The following is a 22,856-nucleotide window of genomic DNA, read 5'->3' on the forward strand; positions in this document are numbered from 1 at the left end:
AATGTTGTATTAATCTAAGGGTATCTCCTCTATACCCATAGAAATTGGCGACAAGTTGGGGTGTGGCGACTCAACGGGTGTAGGTGGTGGCAGCGACACGGTGGGCGGAGATGGCGAAAAGATGCTCGTAGGTCAAGGGTTGGGCAGGGGTCGAGAGAGGAGTGGGCAGAGGGTGAGGGTACTTTTTTAGGGTTAGATTTATTTGTAAGTTGTTGGTAAATACTGAATGAATGCGATATGTCTTAGGCTCCGTTTGTTTCGTAAAAAATGAATAATTTGAAAAAAAAAATAATTCGCGAAACAATCGGATCCTTAGTCAAAGAGAATAAAACCTTATCCATCGTTTTTTGAGTCCACTTGTTAAAAATGAATAAATTGGAAAAAAAGAAAAAACAATCGGAGCCTTAATGTAAGAGCGTAAAACCTCATCCGTTGTATTGAAGAAAGTCTACTTGTTACAAGATGACGTCCTCTTCGATGTTGGCACATATGGGCAAGTAATTTCGCTTGATTTGATATTTGGTTCGGTCCATTTCTGCCTCCTTCACCATTGTAGCTATTTGTTGAGAGCCTCACCTCGTTTGAGCTCTCTTCAGACCACATATGGGGCTTACTTCGTTGACGAACTACATATCTACTTGAGGGGACCCTATTCTCATATCATCTATAATGATCCAATTCAGTCTATCTGGTCAAACTTCCAAAAAAATAAAATAAAAAATAGTTGAAATAACTGCACAAAAGTAACGGCGATTCGATGATGGGAATTGATTTATGAGTCACTCAATAGAACATCTTTCAACCAATGTAAGGCTTGTACGTCACAATTGCACTTCCAGACTTAGGAAAGAATTTCCTTGATGGTGAATTTCTATGAAAGTTGGTATGTTTCAATTAATATTGGTTTTGTCCAAAAAAATTGATATAGATGAAAACTAGTAGCCGGTAAATTTTTTGTTTATAACTTAGAAGTAACATTTACCAACTTTTATAGAAAATTACCGCGGTTTACGACTTTGTTTAAAAAATCACTAACTTTATCGATAAATCACCAACTTTAATTTGCGTACCTTACCAATTTTTGTATTTGTCAAATCATACGAAATCAGGAAGGTTTTTTTAAATACCAACTTATCTCTGATAAATTTAGCAACTAATTTTCGGTTATCAATTTTAATTTGGTCCACTTACCGGTTATTTGTTTGTTTGAAAATTATTATATTTGTCAATAAATTACATACTCACGTTCGCGGAACTTATGATAGTTACTACATTTTATTTTTGTTATTATCAAGATTTCTCTGACAATATTACCAACTAATTTGAGATTGTCTTTATTGCAATTGTTCAGATAAAAAACACTTATGATCTGTAAACATTCTCGGATCTTCAAGAGAGAGGGACGGAGAAGATAATAAAGGCTACATCTTTACTCAATTTAGTTTGCTTTTAACTTCTTAATTGAGAGATATATACCCAAACGATATATAGAGGAAATGAAATGAGCTATCCTAGAAAAATATCAAATAATAGCCCTAATATCTATTAACATCTCTAACCCTATTCTTTAATAAAAAAAATCTCTAATCTCCATAGATATACTTCATTACTACCCCTCAACCTAAAGCATATCAAGCGTTGTGTAAGTCAGACCTTACACTAAGCAACCGGATTTGACAATCGCTAAAGCAACAAATGCTCCGAAAGTTGACATATCTTTCTCATCCAACCTTGATAAAACCATATGGAAATCGAACTTGAATTGCGACAAACTAAACTACATCACCCCACGACGCTTATCTTTGATTGCTCGAAAAAAGTGTGCTCGACTCCGGCAGTCATAGCCGCCGATATTTAACAATGACTTCGCTCGTCGATGATGCTCACAATTAAAAGAAAGTACCATAACGAATAACCGTTCATGACAGCATTGTTGAGAATTGGCAAAATAGGGAAGTTACTGAAGATGAGATGACTAAAGACGATGTGAAGGAAGAAAAGTCTAGGGTTATATTGGATTCATTCTCTCTTGATGGCTCTGATATCATATAAATATTCTAAGATCTTCACGAGAGAGGGACGAAGAAAATAATAAAGACTACATCTTCAATCAATTCACTTCACTTTTCACTTACAAATCAAGAGCATACTCAAACAATATATTTAGGGAAGGAAATAAGCTATCCTAGAAAATTTCCAATACCAAATAATATCCATAGTGTCTAATAATGTCTCTAGTAAGAACTTTGCTACCAAAATTATCTTTGGATAATTGTGAAATAACACTATCTTGTGAGCCATAAATTCTTAAAAGAGTGAATTTCACAACAATTTATTGTTATTTATGCTTTTAGCTCAAAACAATCTCTTAACATAACGGTGACTCAAAGACTCTTACATAAACAGTTCACCTCCAACAATTTTTAACATTTCCAAAACCTTCAAATCAGAATGTGGGTGTTGTGGCCACATCGGATTGTTGTTTATGCTCGGCTTGCCGTTAGACTGCTTTGACTCGAGGCTTGTTGTTGTCCTCTACCTGGACTGTCCCTTCCGGCTTCCGCCATCAAGCTGAAGCAGCTCCATGGATCATGTCGCGGAGCTCTACCATTAAGATCTGGCCTTGAAAAAGATGGATTTGGTCCATTTTCAAGATGGGTATGAAGAGAGCAAATTGGAGGGTATACAAGGAGAGTGCTTCCAAACCCTGGCATGCAATTTCAGTATCTCAATCGCCTTTTCTTTGATCTTCCTCCCGCAGTCCACTTGCAGAACCAAACACAGCTTCTTTGCGACGCCCGACTGCAACATCTCTTGCACCACGCTTGCAGTTGCCGAGAACTTGGAGACATAGAGCAGAATTCGGACTGCCCTCTCGCTAGCCACCTGCGAAACCCTAAGGATCTTCTTGGATACGACTGCAATTCCCGCCCCGTGGCTTAGCAACTCCGATCTCCCCTCGGCACATTGACACAGCATCTCCAACAACATCAATATTAACTCGCAGGTCCTGCGGTCAGAACAATCGAGAAGCAGCTCGATCAATGCCGAGACTGCCCCGGACTCGACAGCTTTGATCCTGTTTCGGCCCCAAGGGCATAGGTTTATCAGTAGCTTCAGCGTGGCCTTGGTGGCCTGCTGAGAGATCTGGTCGTGCAGGACTTGGACTGCCTCAGCAAAGAACTCATGCCTCAGCGTGATGATCTGCATCGGCTCCGCGACCTCGAACATGGACTTGAGCAGCAGCACAGCATACGCCCTCGAGTCGTAGGGCCCACGCTTCATGATGCGGGTGAGCGATTCAGTGAACTCACCGTCCTTGGCCACAAGGCTCCTGAGGCCCTGCTCGGAAAGCTGCAGATTGTAGAGGATGCACAGAGCGTCGTCGCTCGGTGCTTTGATGTTGAGAAGTGACCCATCTTCTGACGCCAATGACTGATCGTGCGAGTTGGTGTTTACCACCGAGGCCAGGACCTTGACAGCGCCGGCAGCTTCCATGCAACGCTTGGCTGAAGTATTACGAGAAGCGATAGATCTCAGCCGCCTAAGGCACTTCTGCTGGAGCTGAGGCTTCTCGGCATCGCGCAGGATCTCGGTGATCTGGGCTTTGCTGATGGGAGCCCTGGGGGTCGGGATTCGCTCGATGCCTTTAGATGAGTTAAGGGTGCACCAAGATTGGATCAGGCGGCGGAGGGTGTGGTTGGGGGTCAGGTCCTCATCAGAGATCGGCTGCTTGGTGACGGGGCACAAGCTGTTTTTGGACGTGGACAGCCATGTCTCGATGCTCTCTCGGTCATAGGTTATCCCTGTCGACAAGGTGACCGGATCTCTCATGATCTCCAGCGAGATAGGGCAGAGGAAGAATCGAGGCACTTCCACTTCATTGTTGTCCATCAGCACAAGGTGACGGATCTATGAGCTGACGATGGATGCCGAGTCCAAGTGCGATCGAATTCTGAGTGCGATGATTGACGAGCTTTTGTGATGGGGAGAGGAGATAAAATTGATAGCTGAGAAGATTGTGAATTTGTTTGGAGCGGCTTGGTGTCATATATATGAAGATGGAAGGAAGGTCAGGCAATTCAAAACAAGGAAAGTCAAAACAAAACACGGGAAATAAACGTTGAGAGAGAGAGAGAGAGAGAGAGAGAGAGAGGACTTTTCAACGGCATGGTATTGAAAGGCTCAAGAATGGCCAACTCTTAAATTTGCCTGGTCGTCAATGAATAATAAGAGAGGTTGAGTGAAACAAAAGGGTACCGGGAGAAGAAGGGAGGGAGGAAAGCACGTGCATGCTACCTCCTCCCTTTGACTTTCTCTCTCTACAACTATTGCATGCTGAGCGCCACGTGTCCTTTATCCTTTGGACGTTACATAATTCTCTGAGATTGGCCGACAAAATCAAGTGGGGACACCGTCGGATGGGTGCAAAGTTCGTTCTTTGTTCTTTTAGATTCCCTTTGGCTACCGTTACTGCCGTCGGCGCCTGGGTCCTTCTTCAGATAATAAGAATAGTTGGCTTTAGCATGGTGTTGCTCCTTCAAACCTTCTGAGTTTTGACCCAACAAAAATCGAAAATGTCAACGCTGATCTGGGGAACATGGTTCGAATATTCTGGGTCAAAGGGATCGACTCCAACAACATTTGATGTGGAGTAACTGAGTCACGACCGGCCAGGGTTACCGCCATTATAGAAATACAGCCTCGCGATCGGTAAAAATTTCAACCCTAGCAAGATACGTTCCTTATAGTATTCATTGCTCGAGACATGCCAAGTTCAAACTTTTCCAAGACGTCTGCTGATTTTATTTCTCTTCTTCCGTCGTAGTATAAATCGCATTTCGATCGTCAATGTCAAGTTGCGTTTTGCAACTTCTTCCAAAGAAGTACGTGGGCGGATCTCTAACGGTGAATAGGACTGCAGTTTTTTCTGCAAGCCTCCGATGTTCCAAATTTATCGTCTCCACGACAAACATGTGATCTTCTTGCTCTCATTATAAAGTGATTTCTATGGCAACTTCCAGAATTATCAGCTAAATACCTAACCGAACACTTAATTGGAGACTTGAGGAGGCGAGAGGCCTGAACTGATTCGCCGTTCTTTGTGTGAACAGAAAAGTTGGGAGCAGCATTGATTAATTAGGGCAGACGCTCACTTAGATATTACATATAATGCGCACTTCTAGTGCATACTGGTGACTGACAATTTAAAAAGAAACAAAGAAACAAAGAAAGCTGGAGACAACTCCTTTATCCTATTAAATCTTAACCATACTCTATTTTCCACGTACAATGTACAAATGACCAATAAGTTATTGAAAGCTTGTAAAAAAAATCCAAACCCCATAGATCGCCCCCTACAAAGCAGTATTCCAAGTAACTACACAAGATGTAACCATTTGGGGGTTGTTGTTGGCTTATGAATCGTTCTCTTGACAGGATCTCTCCGCAATCAATGTAGGGCTTAAAATGTCAAGAACTTTCAAACTTAAAGAATTGATGTTCTTGTTAGTGTTTGTCCATAGCGCCCAACGATACTCCCCATATTAGATATAATATCCAGTCAACTCAGTCTTCTCTGCCATCTTTGATGCCTGCTAGGAGTTGCACTTTGTCCGAGCTCTCTCACCTCAATGGTCACCCCTACCCTCGTCGGATCAGGTATGGACCTAGTCTATCCAAGAACCGCGCATGCATCTACTAGAAAAGATCATGCTTTGATACCATATGTACAACCTAGTCCGTTCCACGTGGGCCAAGCCTCCAAGGATGACTCGGAGTAACACCCAAGGTGGTGACCAATTGGAATGAGTGTTAACTTATGACCCACTTAACATGGTCTTTTCCAATCACTATAGGACTTGGGGTGTCATAAATTGATTTCAAGTCATTCAAAAAACAATGTATGTTTTGTTGATATGAATATATCATGCTATAGAGAAAAGATTGGATGCCTTTATTTATGTTGGGATTTGAATAGAATATGTGGTTTCTACTTCCTACCAATATGCCTAACTATTAGCCAATTCGATTTTCCAATCTTTTCCTCTCACTCGCTACATCCCTCCCATATTCACGTCGGTCCATTTTATCCCATACTATGGATAACTTCCCCAATTGTTCATCCAACACATCATTTCCATGGTTGGCTATCATGGTCAACTCTTTATTTTTATGTGGCCATTATTTGGTCAACCCCGTAACATTCGTGATGCAAACTTGAAATTCTAGCAAGCACAATGAAGAACCGGCCTTTCTTTTCCTTGATTGGCTAAGTTATAAGGTCATGAAATTAATTAACAAGTATAATGAACCTATATTTTATGGATTGGCCACGTCGGTGTTGCCCTTGTACTTGTGAGGACAAAATAATCCGAGGTTCCAAAAATAGGGTACGTTCCAAAACAGGTTCCAAGGCAAATATGGTAGATTTCGGGTTCCAAAAACTGGGAATCGAGTATAACAAGGTAGGTTCTAGGTTATAGGTTTGGACCTTACACATCCTAGAACTAATCACCCCTAGCCTAGTTTGCCCAAGAACCACACATGCATCTATTGGAGGGAGAATTACCAAAAGTCCCAAACATTAATTAGTCCTAAACCTTTATTTTTTGCTAATTCAGTCATAAACTTATTGCATTTGTGCTAATTTAGTTCATCCGGCCAATTTTAAATTGGTGCTAGCGACGATGACGTGGACTTTCTAATAGCATTTTAATAGTGTTTCGAATTTTTTAATATTTTATTCTTTTATTTAGTTTTTCTTTTTTTTTTCCCTAGGCTTAGGACCGATAAGGGCATTGGGTCCTCACCTAATCTGAATGAGGGTCGTGATGGCCTCGCTTGATCTAGGCGAGACGTTGTATTGAGTATGGGCCTAGTCTGTCCAAGAACCACACATGCATCTACTCGAGGAGATCCTGTTTTGATACCATTTACAACCATGTATTCCGATCCCCCATCCCCCAAGGAGTACTCGGAGTAACACAGAAGCTGGTGATCATTTGGTGTGGGTGTTAATTTATAAATAACTTAATAGGGTCTTTTCCAATTGTTGTGGGACTTGGGATGTTATAAATTGATTTTAAATCAATCAACAAATAAAGTATGCTCTGTTAATACAATATATCATGCTATAGAGAAAAGCTCGAACCCTTTATTTATGTTGGGGTTTGAATAGAAATATGCGGTTCCTACTTCCTACCAAGCACCTAGCTATTAGCTAATTCAATTTTACAATCTTTCCTGTCACTCGCTGCATTCGACCCATATTCCATTGGAGATTTCACGTCTGTCCATTTATTAAGTTCATTACTACTAATAACTTGGTCAACTGTTCACCCAACACCTCATTTCCATGGTTGGCTATTCTAGGTCAACTCCTTTTTTTATGTGGCCATTATTTGGTCAACCCCGTAAGGTTCATGATGCAAACTTGAAATTCTAGCAAGCACAAGGAATAACGAGCCATTCTTTTCCTTGAATGGCGAAGCTATAAGGTCATGAAATTAATTAACAATTACAATATACCTAGCTTTTATGAATCATGACCAACTTGCACTTGGCAACGTCGGTGTTGCCCTTGTACTTGTGAGGACCAAACAATCCCACATATCGCCAGACAAGGAGAGAGGGTTGACCAAATTTAGGTTTCTTCGTTAATTACAGGTTACGTGCCGAAATAGGAAGCACTCGTCAAAGATCGCACTAAGAAATGTTATCTCCACATGATCCTGATCCGACATGAACGAGGATGACGATGCCATTCTCTCCAATTCCAATAGGCAATTTTGACCTGTAGGGAGCAACTTATTCGAAGCAAACTTAGGTCATAAATACCCCTACTCTGGTATGTAGTTTTCTTTTTTTTTTTTGTCTGATTCTATTCTATTCTATTTTACAAGCCACCGTGTGTGCTATGTGTGTTTGCAAGTTGCAAATCTCTGCTCCCTCCTCTCTCGTTCTTAGCCCAACTCTTCCAAAAAATTGAGATTTGAACCCCCCATCTACCCATTCCCAAGTGAGAAGAGTGACCACTAGGGCAAACCCCCAGTGGTCCTCTAGTATGTAGTTTATGTATATATGAATTCCCGAAAAAAAAGTTATTCAATATAAATTTGTTTGGAGATCTAAGAACAAATTGAAATCTATGTACCGATTTGGTCCTAGCTCTTAGAAATGGAATAAGTTTGGCAACAGATCACGATCTTCTCTATTTAATGAATGGAGAGACCATTTTGCAATTGTCTTCAGTATATATTTCAATAGGAATTACATAAGAGTAGATTGATACAATATACACCTTTGGTAAAATGCCAACCCAACCATATGAGAAAAACATTTTTTTTTTGGAACAATTTATTCACAAACATATAGAAAGAGTATACCATGTCTTCTCTTGAAAGTCATTTCACTTATTCTATTGTTTTCATCCCTACTTCAATGAAAAGAAAAAAATCCTGTAGCATGTCTAATTCTACTTATATAAAATGGAATTACTAGAAATGAATAAAAAAACATATTCTCTCTATAGCAAAATAACTTTATTGCTAGATATAGATTTCCTATAGCATTACTTATGAATATCCACTTCTGACAGTCGCATAATAAGTTTAGGACTTTTTGGACAATTATCCGGATTTTCCTATAACACTTACGTATATCCATTTTTATGGCTTGTACAAAGCTCTTAGAGACATGCTCTTTTTTAGGTAACCCGAAAATGAAGCTATTTTTGTCCCGAAAGTATAAGTATGTGACCGGACAGATTGTCATTGAACTAAACAACTTCATTGTTGAACCTAATTATTGAACATCGCACCATCATTGGCTAACAAGTTGAGCTCTCTTATATTGACATTCCACCACCATAAAAGGAGGGGAAAGAGGTGAAGAAGAAAAAGGATTCAAACTTACCCCACAACAGACAAACAATCCATTAATGGAAGGGCCACCACCGGCACCAATTGGTGGGGATGGTGATGACGGTGACGGTGACAGTGCCGGGGTTGGTGTTGGCCATGAATACTCTCACGTACTGAATCCATCTGTACGTGGGCATCCCCTTTTGACTAGGGTTTCCGAAGCTGCCGATCCCACTCCGCTTTTCTGGACGGAGTTATATTGCTAGATACAAAACGCTGTTGTGAGAATGATTTGTTTCGTGACAATTTGATATTTTCCGAGTCCCGGGGCGGTCCTCGAGATGCACATGATGGGTTATCAGAAGCGGGTGTCCACATAGAAGGTTCTAAAACTGGGCGAAATACCGGATCCAATCCTTGAACAGATGCCAAGCTGATAGGCGACGGGACCAAGGATGGAGCGTGCAAAGTTGATCGTGCACCTGTCGGGTGACCCATTGGTCCTAAGCAAAAAAACTTGCGCGATGCGACCCACCTCGAAAGAGCTCTCCTTTATGTAAGCGGGGCACTCATAAATAAAAACATATTTCACCGTCGATCAAGCAAAACTTTAAGGAAGAAATAACGAAGCATGAACATGAAACTGGAGAGAGATGTCAACGCCGCCATCCAGGTCAGGTTTGGCTGCTTCGTGTGATGTCTCTGTCCTTAAATAGTGTGCACTGTGTACTTCCCGAGCATCTATCTTCGTTTTCAATTAGAAATGCATTTGATTAAATCAAGTCTCGAGCTCACGAAGCCGCATTTCACCAGCGTAGAAACCTTGAACATATGTCGACGGCTCGATCACCACCGAATACAATTCAATGAAGGATCGATTCATCCAGATATCTCCTTTCTGTATACTATATTACAGATAGCAAACCTGCGGTCCTTGGAAGGTGGAAGCGCTGTCTCCTTCTTCGATTACCATGAAAATAATTAACGATCCTAATCTCGATCTTGATTATGTTTAGGGTCAGCCCTTGTACTGACCGCCGGTACCATTTCAGCGGTCAAACCGGAAGTCGAATTTTCCTTTGTTAAACCTTTTTTGTGGTCGGAAATGTCAGACTGTCAATATTATCGCCAATTGTTGAAGAAAGCATGGAGGTCTCAATTGGTATTTGAATAGGTTGTCAGATGCGAGGAGACTTTGAACTTTCTCGAGGAGGGGTTCCTCTCGCCATCGGATAAGAAATTTATGAGGGTTTTGCGTGAACTTGCAACTTGCACGCAAGGACCATTACGGCTCCTCCTATTGACATTGAATACAAGACGTGGGACCAGTCGTAAATGTCTTTTGGTTTTGGATTGTTTGTTATCTTTCATGACCTGAAATGAAAGTGCATAGAAAAGTTCAAAGGGATGAATCATAAGTCTGTAAATAAGGTAATCAACGGCCCGATGCGGGCTAGATCGGTTCTTACGTCCGGGCTTATTTATAGTCTTGCAGGGTAGGATGGGGCATTTTTATTAAAGGGTGAGTTTGAAAATGCTTTACCTTTAGAACTTTGCATTGGAGGAAGGGGATTTAAGTAAAAGAGATTTCACTAAAAGCACCACTGGCCACCGGATGAGTCGTGCGATCCATAGCGAGGATACGCTAGGTCGCACGACCCTCGACAACACTTTCCCCGGGTCTAGTGGCCCAAATGAGATAGATATTGCCTCTAAATCAATTTATTTGAAACCCCATTTTGGGTACTCGAAACACTAACCAGGCTTAACGATTTGCTTGAAGTCAACAAATTAGCTCAGAATTGATTACCTAAAACCCTATCTTACGGACTCTATTTAAAATCCTAGCCATCCAATTTGTGAATTCGATTTGGGGCTAAACTCTCTATCTCTAACGACGTCATTCTTGTTCAAGAATCAAGTATACACGGAATTGGTTTGGTTCATTTGACAAGTTTACTATACATGTCATTATCTTTAGCCACGTCCGATGCCATATTATTATTTTTTTAGCTGGAAAAGTTAACGGTGCAACATGGGATGGTTTGGGTTCTAAAGGTATGAATCACTGTTTGTATTTGCGGTTTCAATAGATTTTTTCGTTTCTCGAGTAAAAGTTGGTGCTTTTATGGATTATTTGAAAAGTACGGTTATTTTTGTCTTGACCGCATGAGTTCATGCTTTCCTTTTTGGCATTTGGCCTCCCTTAGTATGCCAAAATGCGTCGAGACTTGGCGCCGATTTCATGAAGTGTTCTACCTGAATGTTGTTGAACCATATCTACCCAATATTATATGATATGAGATATAAGAAAGTCGCTAACCCGACAATCTAATATTACGATCAATTATTTCTGATCACACGATCTCCCAATCAATGGGTATTTTATGTAAAACACGCAATAATGGTGTGTAAATCTGCGATTGAGATTATAACATCCCCGACAGATCTGTCGGGGAAGAAATTTCTGAGATACAATGACTGTTATAGTACACATTTACCTTTTTCGACATATCAACTTGTTTCGACCAAAAAAAGAAAAAAAACATATCAAGTTGTGTTTTGTAAAATAATTCCTTTTAGAAGCTTGCCACATAAATCACTCTTATATTTTTTACCTATACGTAGTAGTGTCAAAGGGGTGAGTCGGGTCCGGTCGAATATGGTCCAACCCATGCTAATCCTTTTAACCCGTTTTGACCCATTTTCATATAGTACAAATCCAACGACCCATAGCCGACCCGACCCGTATTACTTAAACACTTTCGTATTTTACTAAACCATGGAATATTTGTTTCTTATAATTTGTTAAGAAAAATGATATTGCTAAAATATTTTCATATAATACAAGTCTAGCAAATTTTTTTTAAAATTTTTTTACAAGTTTTTTGTTTTTAAAAAATTATTTTTTATTTCTTTCCCTTTTTTTTTTTTCCGACGGCCCGAGATGGTGATCGGTAGCGGATGACAGAGGGCGACGGCGTTGACCTGTGGCAGCCAACGACATTCTATATCTTCTTGAAAAGTGTTTATATTTTCTATTTTTATTTTTAATTTTTATTTCTTTCTTTTACTTCCAAAAAAATAAAATAAAAAAATATAAACCAATGAATTTTACAAGCTAAGTGAATTGTAAACAGGTTAGTTTGTCTAGCTAAATAGGTTGTAAATGGGTTCAAAGACAAACCAATTTACAACTCACATATAATTAGGCTTAAAATTCATATCCATTAACAATTCATTTATTAGAACTTACGAACTGTTGAGTGGAAGCAAATGATTAAACGATAAAATATACGGAACAAGAAATTAAATTGAATAACAAATTTATGTGGTTTAGTCATATAAGTCTACGTCCACGGGGAGAGTATCAATGAATTCCATTATAGATCAAGCGATACAATGGAGATTACCATCATATCGAGTCACTCAATCACTTTCAGTATTTTCCAACCCCGATTACATCCAATAACTCATAAGCATTTAGCCCCGCAATTTCTTACAAAATGATCTCTTAATCTCAAAAAGGAATTCACGAATCTTAGTCACAAGATTTATTTGGCTTCAAATACTAGGAATGTAATTCACTAGCAAAAGCTTCTCTTTGATACTCTTCACGGGGAACATCTACTTCTTATGGATAAGCAAGGGTTGAATCCAAAATAAGAAATCTTCTCCAACTAGGGTTAGGAAGCCTATTCAAAATAGGAAATATCATATCGATTCTACCAAGGATAGATTTCCGTAGATTCAAAATAAATCTTATTCAATGCAGAATCCAAATTCGGTCAACCCACTTCCAAAATAAACTTTCTTTGATTTTCTTAACCAACTCCAAAAGTCAAAAGAAGATTGTGCGCTCCTTTCACTTATCTTTAATTTCGCGATCAAGATATATTTATTTTCGAAATTCAGATTTTTGCTTCGGCTCAAACTCGAGATATATTTTCAGCACTAATCCATATTTGACCTACTTTATTCAATATGGTTTAAAATATGAGTTTTCAATCCATACTGGCACCTCTACCTATACGTTGAAAGCAAAAACTACTATAACTGCTTCGATAGCTTGTATCTTTTCAAGCTTCCTACTCACTCTACGGAAGCTACCTTTTGAATCACGAAATGTGTACTTTCCCTAGTTCAACACAAACCCTTCAACTACCACGTGATCTCATTGTCATAAGCCAAAAACATATCATATGTTGTGGAAGACAATGTCAGGTTCGTTATTTTAAGGATAAATGTGTGGGACATAACCTTCGCGTCGCACTAGATGTGCAGCAACAATCGCGCAATCCTCTGTCCCGATTCGTGTCTTCGATTGGTGTCGCAACCATCGAAACCATTGATCCATTTGTGAAATTGTAATTGTGCAATTTATAGCTATTGTATCAAATATCGTAGTTTGTTGAGGTGAATAAAGGAATCGAACGAAGTGGAGGGTTATCGTCCAAAACAATCATCATTTTTATTTTTAATAGAGGTGCAATGTGGATCCCAACGAATAAGGGGGCCAAGTTAGCATCCTTTTTAAAAATTATAAAAATTGAGGTCATATTCGGAAGAAAATCCAAAAAGACGGGACGTACCCGTAAAAGTTTATGAACTTAGGAGCTTAATTTGCATCGTTTTATACCTTACCGAGAATCAATTCAATTAATAATAATAGGACTTCAATTTTTAATTTTTTTAATCAAGTCTTCGAGCTTGCATAACTTTTCGAATCAAGCCCCTCCAATTCCAAATCCGCTTGATTGGAACTGCATGGTCATTCAAGCCAGCAATAGGTTGATGTGGGAAGAACTTTTTTGTCACCATGAATTAGAAGTGAACAGTTTCAGGGTGAAAAACTTTCAGATTTGAAACTTGAAATCTACCTTGTAAAACTTGGAACAGACCATGTCGATCCGGCCTGATCTAGTTCCATGTCTACGTAGGAACCGACAGTTTGGTTCGAAGGCCTTCGCTGGAGCTGGTCAATTTTCTTTCTTTGGTTTCATTTTTATTAAAGGATAAACTTTAGTAAAACGTTCCCTTATTTACAATCGAGACAAATAGCAAATACAATAAAATAGTATAGTAACAAAACGACGAGAAGCATGGTACAAAATAAATAGAAATATAAAGCAATTAGGAAGTAGCCAACTACTCCCTTAGTCAAGTAAAATGAACATTAAAGCAATAAAACGAAACTCCCATTTGCAAAAACCAACGATCCATAGAAGACGAGCTTATAAAATATAATAAACAATAAAAAAGTTCTAAACACGTAATATAAAACATGCATTATATAACTTCATTTCTTATTCATCCATAAAAAATTGCTCTAAATCTTGAGTCTGGTCCGATTTTGCCAACTCAGTCTTGTTAAGAGATAGATGAATGAGATATCTTCTTCTTTTTTTGGTTGGGGGGGGAGGAGGAGGCTGTTCGCCTTTTTATGGACCAAAAAGATATCTTACCTAGATTAATTAAAAAAATTTGAAAGTCATGATGTAAAAACGATGAGACGTGATAGCAGATCAGGAGATCATTCAAGAAAAAAAGAATATTCATTCCACTTGCGACTTTTCCAAGAAAATGTTTGTTCCCTTCTTTCCTTCTTATATGAAGGTTTGGTAGAATGAATCATTCAAACTCATGAATCATGATGTATAAAATATATGGGTGAAAGGAATTGAAGGAATCTGGCCAATTAGAAAAGGAAAAGAAGCGGAAGGAATCAAATGAACGATCACATTGTAAGTCAGATATCACAACAAAGACATTATGAATGATTACCTGATTTTAAAGTTCAAATGAATTTATGATTTAACTTAACTTAGAACAAACACCAATTTCATCTGAGTAGGATGGTTAACATCGAATCCCTGTTGTAATTTGCTGATCAAATATTTTGTTTTCATTCCCTATACATAAATTGGGTCTTATGTGAAGTTTTAATTGATCCGAGGACTTGTGTGCCCTCTTTTTGCTCATTCACCAAAACAAAGCGATGTAATCAACCTTCCAAACCAAAAGTGCTCAAAGAAAAAGTCAACCTTCGGGGCCTCCTAATGCGCTTTACTTAGTAACAATTGTTCAGTAAGAAACAATGAAAATTTTCGTAAAATTTGCATGATTTGCACGTGGCCAATTGAAATAGTCGTTAGATCATCCAATACCCAAAAGAGAGCGGTTGAGTGCATAACTTAATTAGGGCTAAGTCCATTCATCTTCCAACCTAATCGAACGCCGACGGGTCATGACCTCTCCGATAATGCCAAAGTTGCAAACGAGTCCGGTCCAGCCTGGTAATTATAACTACATTAAATTGGTCCATATAAAAAGCAAGATAAGAATCTTTCAGGAGAAAAGTGGTAAATTTAGGAAAAGTACGATGGTGCCCACTTTTAATTTGTTTGTTCTAAGAAGCGTGGTCACCAATCGGATGTGACATTAGCTGCTTTGGCTTTGATTTGAAACATTTTGAAGTGGATAAAGGCGGCCCTTCATGACATGTTTTTCATGCTCGTCAATATTTCGTATGGACTTGATCATCGGGGTTGCATTATTGATAAGAAAAAAAATGGGAATTCGCTTCTTTCTTTTGGCAAGTGATGACCAATTAAATGTTGTATTAATCTAAGGTCTCTCACTTATACCTTTAGGCTGCGTTTGGTCATCCACATATTTTTGCTGGATAGCAAAATATCGGATAAGATAATGACAGAATATGTTTTTAAATATCGTATCCAATGTTTGTTACCGTTCGAATGTAACATGTTGGAAATCCTCAAACTTAGAGATATATGTGGCGGCAGCAATAAGTTAGGGGTGGCGACTCAGCGGGTGTATGTGGTGGCAACAATACAATGGGTGGAGGCGGTGAGGAGAGCCGGTCGGAAGTCGTAAAACTTGTTACAAAAATGCAATTAAATCCTAAAATTTGTTAAAATGTGCAATTGAATTGTAAAACTTTCAAAAAGTGCAATCAAGTCTTAAAACTTGTCAACTTAGCGAAATTAAGTTCTTTCATTGATTGCATTTTTTGAAAGTTTTGGGACTTGGTTACACTTTAGTGACGAGTTTTAAAACTTGATTGCACCTTTTGAAAGTTTGTGGACTCCAAGTTTTAGGACTTTATTGCACCTTTTAAAAGTTTTAGGACTAGATTACACTTTTGTGACAAGGTTTAGGACTTGATTGCATTTCTTGAAAGTTTTAGGGCTTAATTACACTTTCGTGACAAGTTTTACAAATTCCAGTACAATTATCCCGAGATGCAATGTTACTCTCTACTATTTTCACTTAGATTTTAATGGCCTAGTAGAAATTCGGATAGCAATGATGAGCAGAAAAAATTACATAAGGAGCACGATTATGGGGGGAAAAACTTGCGATATGCTAGCATAAAGAGCGAGATGGTGCAATTCTAAACTAACTTCTGTAAAAAATTGTCATACATGTAGTGAAAACATTGCTACCAATCATTAGTGTTGTGAATAGAGAAACTCTAATTATTAAGGGTGTGCAATCGGACCGTGTAGAACGGCAAACTGCACCAAACCACTCAAAAAACTAGTCCGGTTCCCAATTTCAAAAATTTGGATTCGATATAAACAGTGTCGATTCTCGATTACAAGTGAAGACCCACACTAGAATCGATTTTTAGCTATAGTAAAAACAACATAATTTCTCTAAATTCAGTCAAACTCTGCCTCGCCTTATTTGTTTCTTCTCTATTCTTTGTCACCTCTCTCTCTATTCTTCGGAGCAATATTTTTATTGATGAATGGAGAATAGACTTTAAAAATTTATTTTGATGAATAGGGAACGGAGTTTTATAATTTATGTTTTATGTCACATGTTTGAACTTTTTATTGTTTAGCGGATAGGGATTTATGTTGATTATCTTTTACTTTGAGCCGTTTTGTTGCTAATATTATTTTGCTATAAAAATGAAATAAAAAAGTAAAAAAAAAGAAGTTCTCGGGTAGATCTTGAAATCGGACCTAAAAAAGTTCTCGGGTAGATCTTGAAATCGGACCTAAAAAACAAAGTAAGTTCTAGAACCGATTTTTAGAAAAATAGGATAGGTTCCATGTTTTAAAAATGGAGAACGGTTATAATAGGATAGGTTTCGGGTTTCGGGCCTGAAACCTACTCACCTTGAGACCGATTAGCCCTACTAATTACCCTATAGCTACTCATGTATAATTTTAAAGGCGTCGGTGTTTGTCGTACAATACAATGGTTATTCCATGGCCCGAGTCTGCCAAAGGAGTACTTTAAGTGACCACACTAGCTGATGACCATTTAGGGTAGGCGTTAACAACTTAACAATGCATATTTCAATTGACTTGATACTTGAAACATTACAAACTCCCCCAATTAAGGAATTGACATCCTCTTCAATGTCGGCACTTATGGCCAAGTGAACTCCTTTGATTTGATATTTGGTTCGGTCCACTTCCACCTCCTCCACTAGTCTAGATGTTCGGGAACCACACGTCATATGAGCTCTCTTGCCCATCCGATCTAGGCCTAGTTCGCCCATGAACTACGTATCTACTCGAGGGGACCATATTCTCATATCATCTACAACGATCCAGTCCAATCCATGTGGGCCAAGTTCCAGAAAATAAAAAATAAAAAAATAAATTGTTGAAGCAACCGCACAAAAGTGATGACCGTTTGGGTATGGGTGTTGATTTATGAGTAATTCAATAAAACATCTTCAACCAATGGAAGACTCGAATGTCACAGTGGCACCTCGAGACCAAGGAAAGAACTTTCCTTGACGATAAATTTCAATGAAAGTTGGTAAGTTTCGATTGATATGGTTAAAAGTAGTAGCCGGTAAATTGTTTGTTTGTAACTTAAGGTTTGTTTGTTTCGAGAAAAATGCAAGATTTTCGAAAAATATTTTCTGGAATGTTATTTTCCAAGAAAATGACAATATTTTCTAGTGTTTGGCTAAACTATGAAAAAGACTCGGAAAGTGTTTTCCGTCGTCGTTTGGTATGAAAAATCAGATTTGATTTTCCTTCATAGACTCCCTTTAATCATTTTTTATTTTCGTGTTTTTTAATTCATTTTTTTAATTATTTATATTTTCTTTTTTATCTTATTTTTATTTTTATGTTTTTCCTTCTGGTTTCGGCCGACCGTTGGCCATCGCGACAGCCGCGCGACTGCACACAGGTGAGGTCGAGGCTCGCCCGATCCTGGCGATCTCGGCCTCCCCGGATCGGCAAGCTCCAGCTTCGACACAAAGAGAATTCCTATCTATATTTTTTTGTTAACAATGAAAAAACATTTTGTTAGCCATTATTTTAAGAAGAATATTAACAACCGCATTCGAATAAATGAGTTCCATCAGATGATCGGTCGAAAAAATTTAGCTGGCTAGTTCGAAAAACTCATGTTTGGAACTAGATTTTAACGAGGAGTGAGCGGTCAATATTCTTCAAAATTTCCTAATCGCATAGAGAAGCTTTCCGTATCGATCACAGAAGGGCCAAGCTCTTCCATTATTCTGCTTTTAAGCTCGAACAGATGGCGCTCCATCGCATTCCAATCGCCTTTTCTCTCCAAAATGACACGGTCAACTGCCCTAAATGAGCTGATAAAAAACACAAAAAAACAAAACATTTCCGATGTGCTCAATGAGAATTTGTGAAATAACTGGCCAATCGCCGGGCAGCTGGCCATCGCCAAGGTCCATGGTCGGCGGAGGAAGGAGGAAGAACGAAGAAGGAGAAAAGAAAAGAAAAAGCAAAGAAAAAGAAAAATGATAAAAAATAAAAGTTTCGAATTATAAAAAAATACATTACAATGAAAAGAAAGTAAAAGATAATTATAAAGAAGGAAATGTGAAAGAGAGGACGAAGCAAAGATGAGGAAAATATTTTCTTCTATTCAAACATTTTCTCTATTTTTGAAGGATTTTTTCCATGGGTGAAAAATGTTTTCCTAAACTAGCATATTTTTCGCGAACCAAATGCTGAAAGATCAGGAAAAAGATTTTTTTTAAATTATTTTTTACAAAACAAGCGGAGCCTAAAAGTAAAAGTTAACACTATAAAATTGTTGCCACGACTTTGCCTGCTCGAAGAAGGTGTGCTCGACTCCGACGCTCACAGCCACGTGAATACTTGATGACATCACCCCGCAACTATTCGACTGCTTGATGAAAGTGTGCTCGACTCCGGCGATCACAACTACCTAAATAGTTGACGACGACTTCGCTCATTGATAATGCTCGCAATTAAAAGATAGTACCACAATGAACAACGTCCTTGATCGCGTTGTCGAGAATTGACAAAATCGGGAAGTTACTACAAATGAGATGACAAAAGACACCATAAAGGAAGAAAATGCTAGGGTTGGATTTGATTCATTCGATCTTGGTGGCTCTAATACCATATAAATTTTATATGATCTTCGAGAGTGGGGGACTGAGAAGATAATAAAGACTACATTTTTACTCAATTGACTTCGTTTTCACCTATTAATCACGAGTATTTATACCCAAAGAATATATCCTAGAAATAATATCCACAATATCTCCAACAATATGCTCGTCTTCTAATCACTGACTTTTGTAACAGTTCCAAAGTCTTCAAATCAGGACGTGGGTATTGTGGCCGCCTCGGATAGTTCTTTATGCTTGACTTGCCATTGCACTGCTGTGGCTCGAGGCTTGTTGTTGCCCACTACTTGGATTGTCCCTTCTGCCATCGAGCTGAAGCAGCCAGACGGATCAGAAACTTCCCAAGCATACTCGATCCTTTTGTTCAACTCCATCTTTTGTTCCTACAAGAAGGAGAACATGTTGCCGAGATCTACCATTGACATAGCCTCGAAGATCTTGCCCTGATCGAGATGGATTTGGTACAAGAAGTGGTCCATTTTCAAGATGGGTATGAAGAGAGCAAATTAGAGGGTCTACAAGGAGAGTGCTTCCAAACCCTGGCATGCAATTTCAGTATCTCAATGGCCTTTTCTTTGATCTTCCTCCCGCAGTCCACTTGCAGAACCAAACACAACTTCGTTGCGACGCCCAATTGCAACATCTCTTGCGCCACAGTCGCAGTTGCCGAGAACTTGGAGACGGAGAGCAGAATTCGGACTGCCCTCTCACTAGCGACGTGCGAAACCCTAAGTATCTTCTTTGATACGACTGCAATTCCCGCCCCATGGCTTAGCAACTCCGACCTCCCCTCGGCACATTGACAAAGCATCTCCAACAACATCAATGTTAACTCGCACGTCCTCTTGTCAGAACAGTTGAGAAGCAGCTCGATCAATACTGACACTGCCCCGGACTTGACGGCTTTGGTCCTGTTTCGGCCCCAAGGGCATAGGTTTATCAGTAGCTTAAGTGTGGCCTTGGTGGCCTGCTGAGAGATCTGGTCGTGCAGGACTTGGACCGCCTCGGCAAAGAACTCCTGCCTCAGCGTGATGATCTGCATCGGCTCAGCAACCTCGAACATCGACTTGAGCAGCAGCACAGCATAGGCCCTCGAGTCATAAGGCCCACGCTGCATGATGCGCGTGAGTGACTCGGTGAACTCGCTGTCCTTGGCCACGAGGCCCTTGAGGCCTGGCTCGGAGAGCTGGAGATTGTGGAGGATGCACAGTGCGTCATCGCTTGGTGTTTTGATGTTGAGGAGTAACCCGTCTTCCGACACAGATGGCTGATCTTGCGATGTGGATATCATCGAGGCCAGGAACTCGACAGCGCCAGCAGCTTCCATGCAACGCTTGGCCGAAGTATTACGAGAAGCGATAGATCTGAGCCGCCTAAGACACTTCTGCTGGAGGTGAGGCTTCTCCGCATCTCGCAGGATCTCGGTGATCTGGGCTTTGCTGATGGGAACCCTGGGGGTTGGGATTCGCTCGATGCCGTTCGACGAGTTGAGGGTGCACCAAGATTGAATCAGGCGGCGTAGGGTGTGGTTTGGGGTCAAGTCCACATCGGAGATCGGCTGCTTGGTGACGGGGCACAAGCTGTTTTTGGACGTGGACAGCCATGTCTCGATGCTCTCTCGGTCATAGGTTATCCCGGTGGAGACGGTGACCGGATCTCTCATGATCTCCAGCGAGATGGGGCAGAGGAAGAATCGAGGCACTTCCACTTCAGTGTTATCCATTCACTTGGGGCAGGAGGTGACCGGATCGATGAGGTGACGATGGAAACTCGATGCCGAATCCAAGTGCGATCGAATTCTGAGTGCGATGATTGGCGAGCTTTTGTGATGAGGAGAGGAGATTAGTGATAGCTGAGAAGATTGTGAATTTGTTAGGAGCGGCTTGGTTATATATATATGAAGATGGAAGGATATATATATACATGAAGACGGAAGGAAGGTGAGGCAATTCAAAACGAGGAAAGTCAAAATAAAACACGGGAAATTGAACGTTGAGAGAGAGAGAGATGACTTTTCAACGGTATTGAAAGGCTCAAGAATGGCCAACTGTTAGATTACCTGGTCGTCGATGAATAATAACAGAGGCAAAGTGCAAGAAAAGGGTGACTGCAGAGAAGGGAGGGAGGAAAGCACGAGCATGCTACCTCCACCCTTTGACTTTCTCTCTACAAATATTGGGTGGATGTTCGCCACGTGTCCTTTATCTTTTGGTTATTACATAATTCTGATTCTGAGATTTTGCCGGCAAAATCAACTGGACATACCGTCCGATGTGTGCAAAGTTGGTTCTTCGTTCTTTCGATTCCCTTTAACTACTGTTGCGGCCCGCGATCAGCGCCTCCATCCTTCTTCAGATAATGATAGTTTTGGCTTTAGAATGGCGTTGCTTCTTCAACCCTTCTCAGTTTGGACCCAACAGGAGGCAAAAATGTCAACACCGATACGGTGATCAGGGTTCGAACATTCTGGGTGAAAGGATCGACTCCAACACCATTAGATGCGGAGTAACTGAGTCACGACCGGCTAGGGTTACTTCCATTATAGAAATACAGCCTCGTGATTGATAAAAGTTTCAACCCTAGCAAAGATACATTCCTTATACAATTCCATGCTCATCTACTAATTTTCTTTCTCTTCGGTCATAAGACGAATGGTTTCAATTGTAGTTTTACAACTTCTTGCAAAAAGCAAGTGGGTGGATCTCTAACGATGAATCGGGCTGCAACTATTTCTATGAGCCTCTGATGTTCCAATTTGTATAATTGGAACGAAAACTTGTGATCTCCTTGCTCCCATCAGTAAGTTATTTCTATAGCAACTCCCAGAATCATTAGGTAGATACCTAACTAGAGATTAATTGTTGACTTGAGGTGGCGAGAGACCTGAATTTATTCGCCGTTCTTTGTGTGAAAAGAAAAGTTGGGAGCAGGATTAATCAATTAGGGAAGAGGCTCGACTAGTGACTATCAAAGGAAAAAAAGCTGGAGACCAGTCCTGTATCCTCTTAAATCTTATTTTCACGTAAAATGAACAAATGACCAATAAATTATGGAAAGCTTATAAAAGTCCGAACAGTTCCATATAGGTCAAAACCTAAAAAGAAGTAGGGAAAATGTCAAAAAAGGGCCTCAAGTGCACTTAGTTTCTCAAAAAAGGGCCCAATGTGAAACTTGTTTCAAAGGAGGGTCTCAAGTGCCCTTTTTGTTTCAAAGAAGGACATCAATAGGGATACTTTCGTCTTTTTACATTTTGTGATTTTTTCCTTTTTTCCTTCTCTTTTTTTCCTATTTTTTCTTTCCTCTTTCCCTTCCACCGGCGGTGGCCGTGGGTTGGGCGGCCTTGCCCGCCACACCCAAGGGTCCGCCTTGCGGCCGCCGGCGAGGGCAGCCCTCGCCGGATCGGGCAAGGGTGGCCCTCGCTTTGCCCAGGCAAGGGCCCGCCTCGCGGCCGCCGGCGAGGGGAGCCCTCACCGGATCGCACAAGGCAAGCCCTCCCTCCGCCCAGGCGAGGCCCCGCCTTGCGGCGGCCGATGAGGGGAACGGCCGCGAGGGCTCACTTCGCTCCGCCTGGG

General features: G+C 40.1%; 2 protein-coding genes across 4 annotated transcripts; both read right to left on the reverse strand.

Moving 5' to 3' along the window:
• Positions 1-2,360: 2,360 nt before the first annotated feature.
• LOC115741955 (E3 ubiquitin-protein ligase PUB23-like) lies at positions 2,361-21,133 on the reverse strand. 3 transcript variants are annotated; one of them, XR_004015508.2, is made up of 2 exons: positions 19,715-21,133; positions 2,361-2,585 (listed from the first exon to the last, which is right to left on the reverse strand). XR_004015508.2 is itself a non-coding variant. In XM_030676008.2 (2 exons), the coding sequence occupies exon 1, from the start codon at positions 21,005-21,007 to the stop codon at positions 19,766-19,768; it is 1,242 nt and encodes a 413-aa protein (XP_030531868.1). In that variant the 5' UTR covers positions 21,008-21,133; the 3' UTR covers positions 2,361-2,589; positions 19,719-19,765. The 3 variants fall into 3 exon arrangements, 2 of the variants coding, with proteins under 2 accessions (XP_030531868.1, XP_048139002.1); XM_030676008.2 differs by having other exon boundaries at positions 2,361-2,589; positions 19,719-21,133; XM_048283045.1 differs by lacking the exon at positions 2,361-2,585 and adding an exon at positions 19,476-19,613 and having other exon boundaries at positions 19,718-21,133.
• LOC115741954 (E3 ubiquitin-protein ligase PUB23-like) lies at positions 2,608-3,902 on the reverse strand. The gene has a single exon (XM_030676007.2). It carries the CDS (start codon positions 3,892-3,894, stop codon positions 2,650-2,652), a length of 1,245 nt encoding a protein of 414 aa, XP_030531867.1. The 5' UTR covers positions 3,895-3,902; the 3' UTR covers positions 2,608-2,649.
• Positions 21,134-22,856: the final 1,723 nt, after the last annotated feature.

Source organism: Rhodamnia argentea, chromosome 7 (genome assembly GCF_020921035.1).
Source record: "Rhodamnia argentea isolate NSW1041297 chromosome 7, ASM2092103v1, whole genome shotgun sequence".
In the NCBI taxonomy this organism is placed as follows: domain Eukaryota; kingdom Viridiplantae; phylum Streptophyta; class Magnoliopsida; order Myrtales; family Myrtaceae; genus Rhodamnia; species Rhodamnia argentea.

Excerpts from the sequence above, each read along its gene's own strand:
- LOC115741955 (XM_030676008.2), bottom strand. The coding sequence starts at position 21,007 with ATGGATAACACTGAAGTGGAAGTGCCTCGATTCTTCCTCTGCCCCATC.
- LOC115741954 (XM_030676007.2), bottom strand. The coding sequence starts at position 3,894 with ATGGACAACAATGAAGTGGAAGTGCCTCGATTCTTCCTCTGCCCTATC.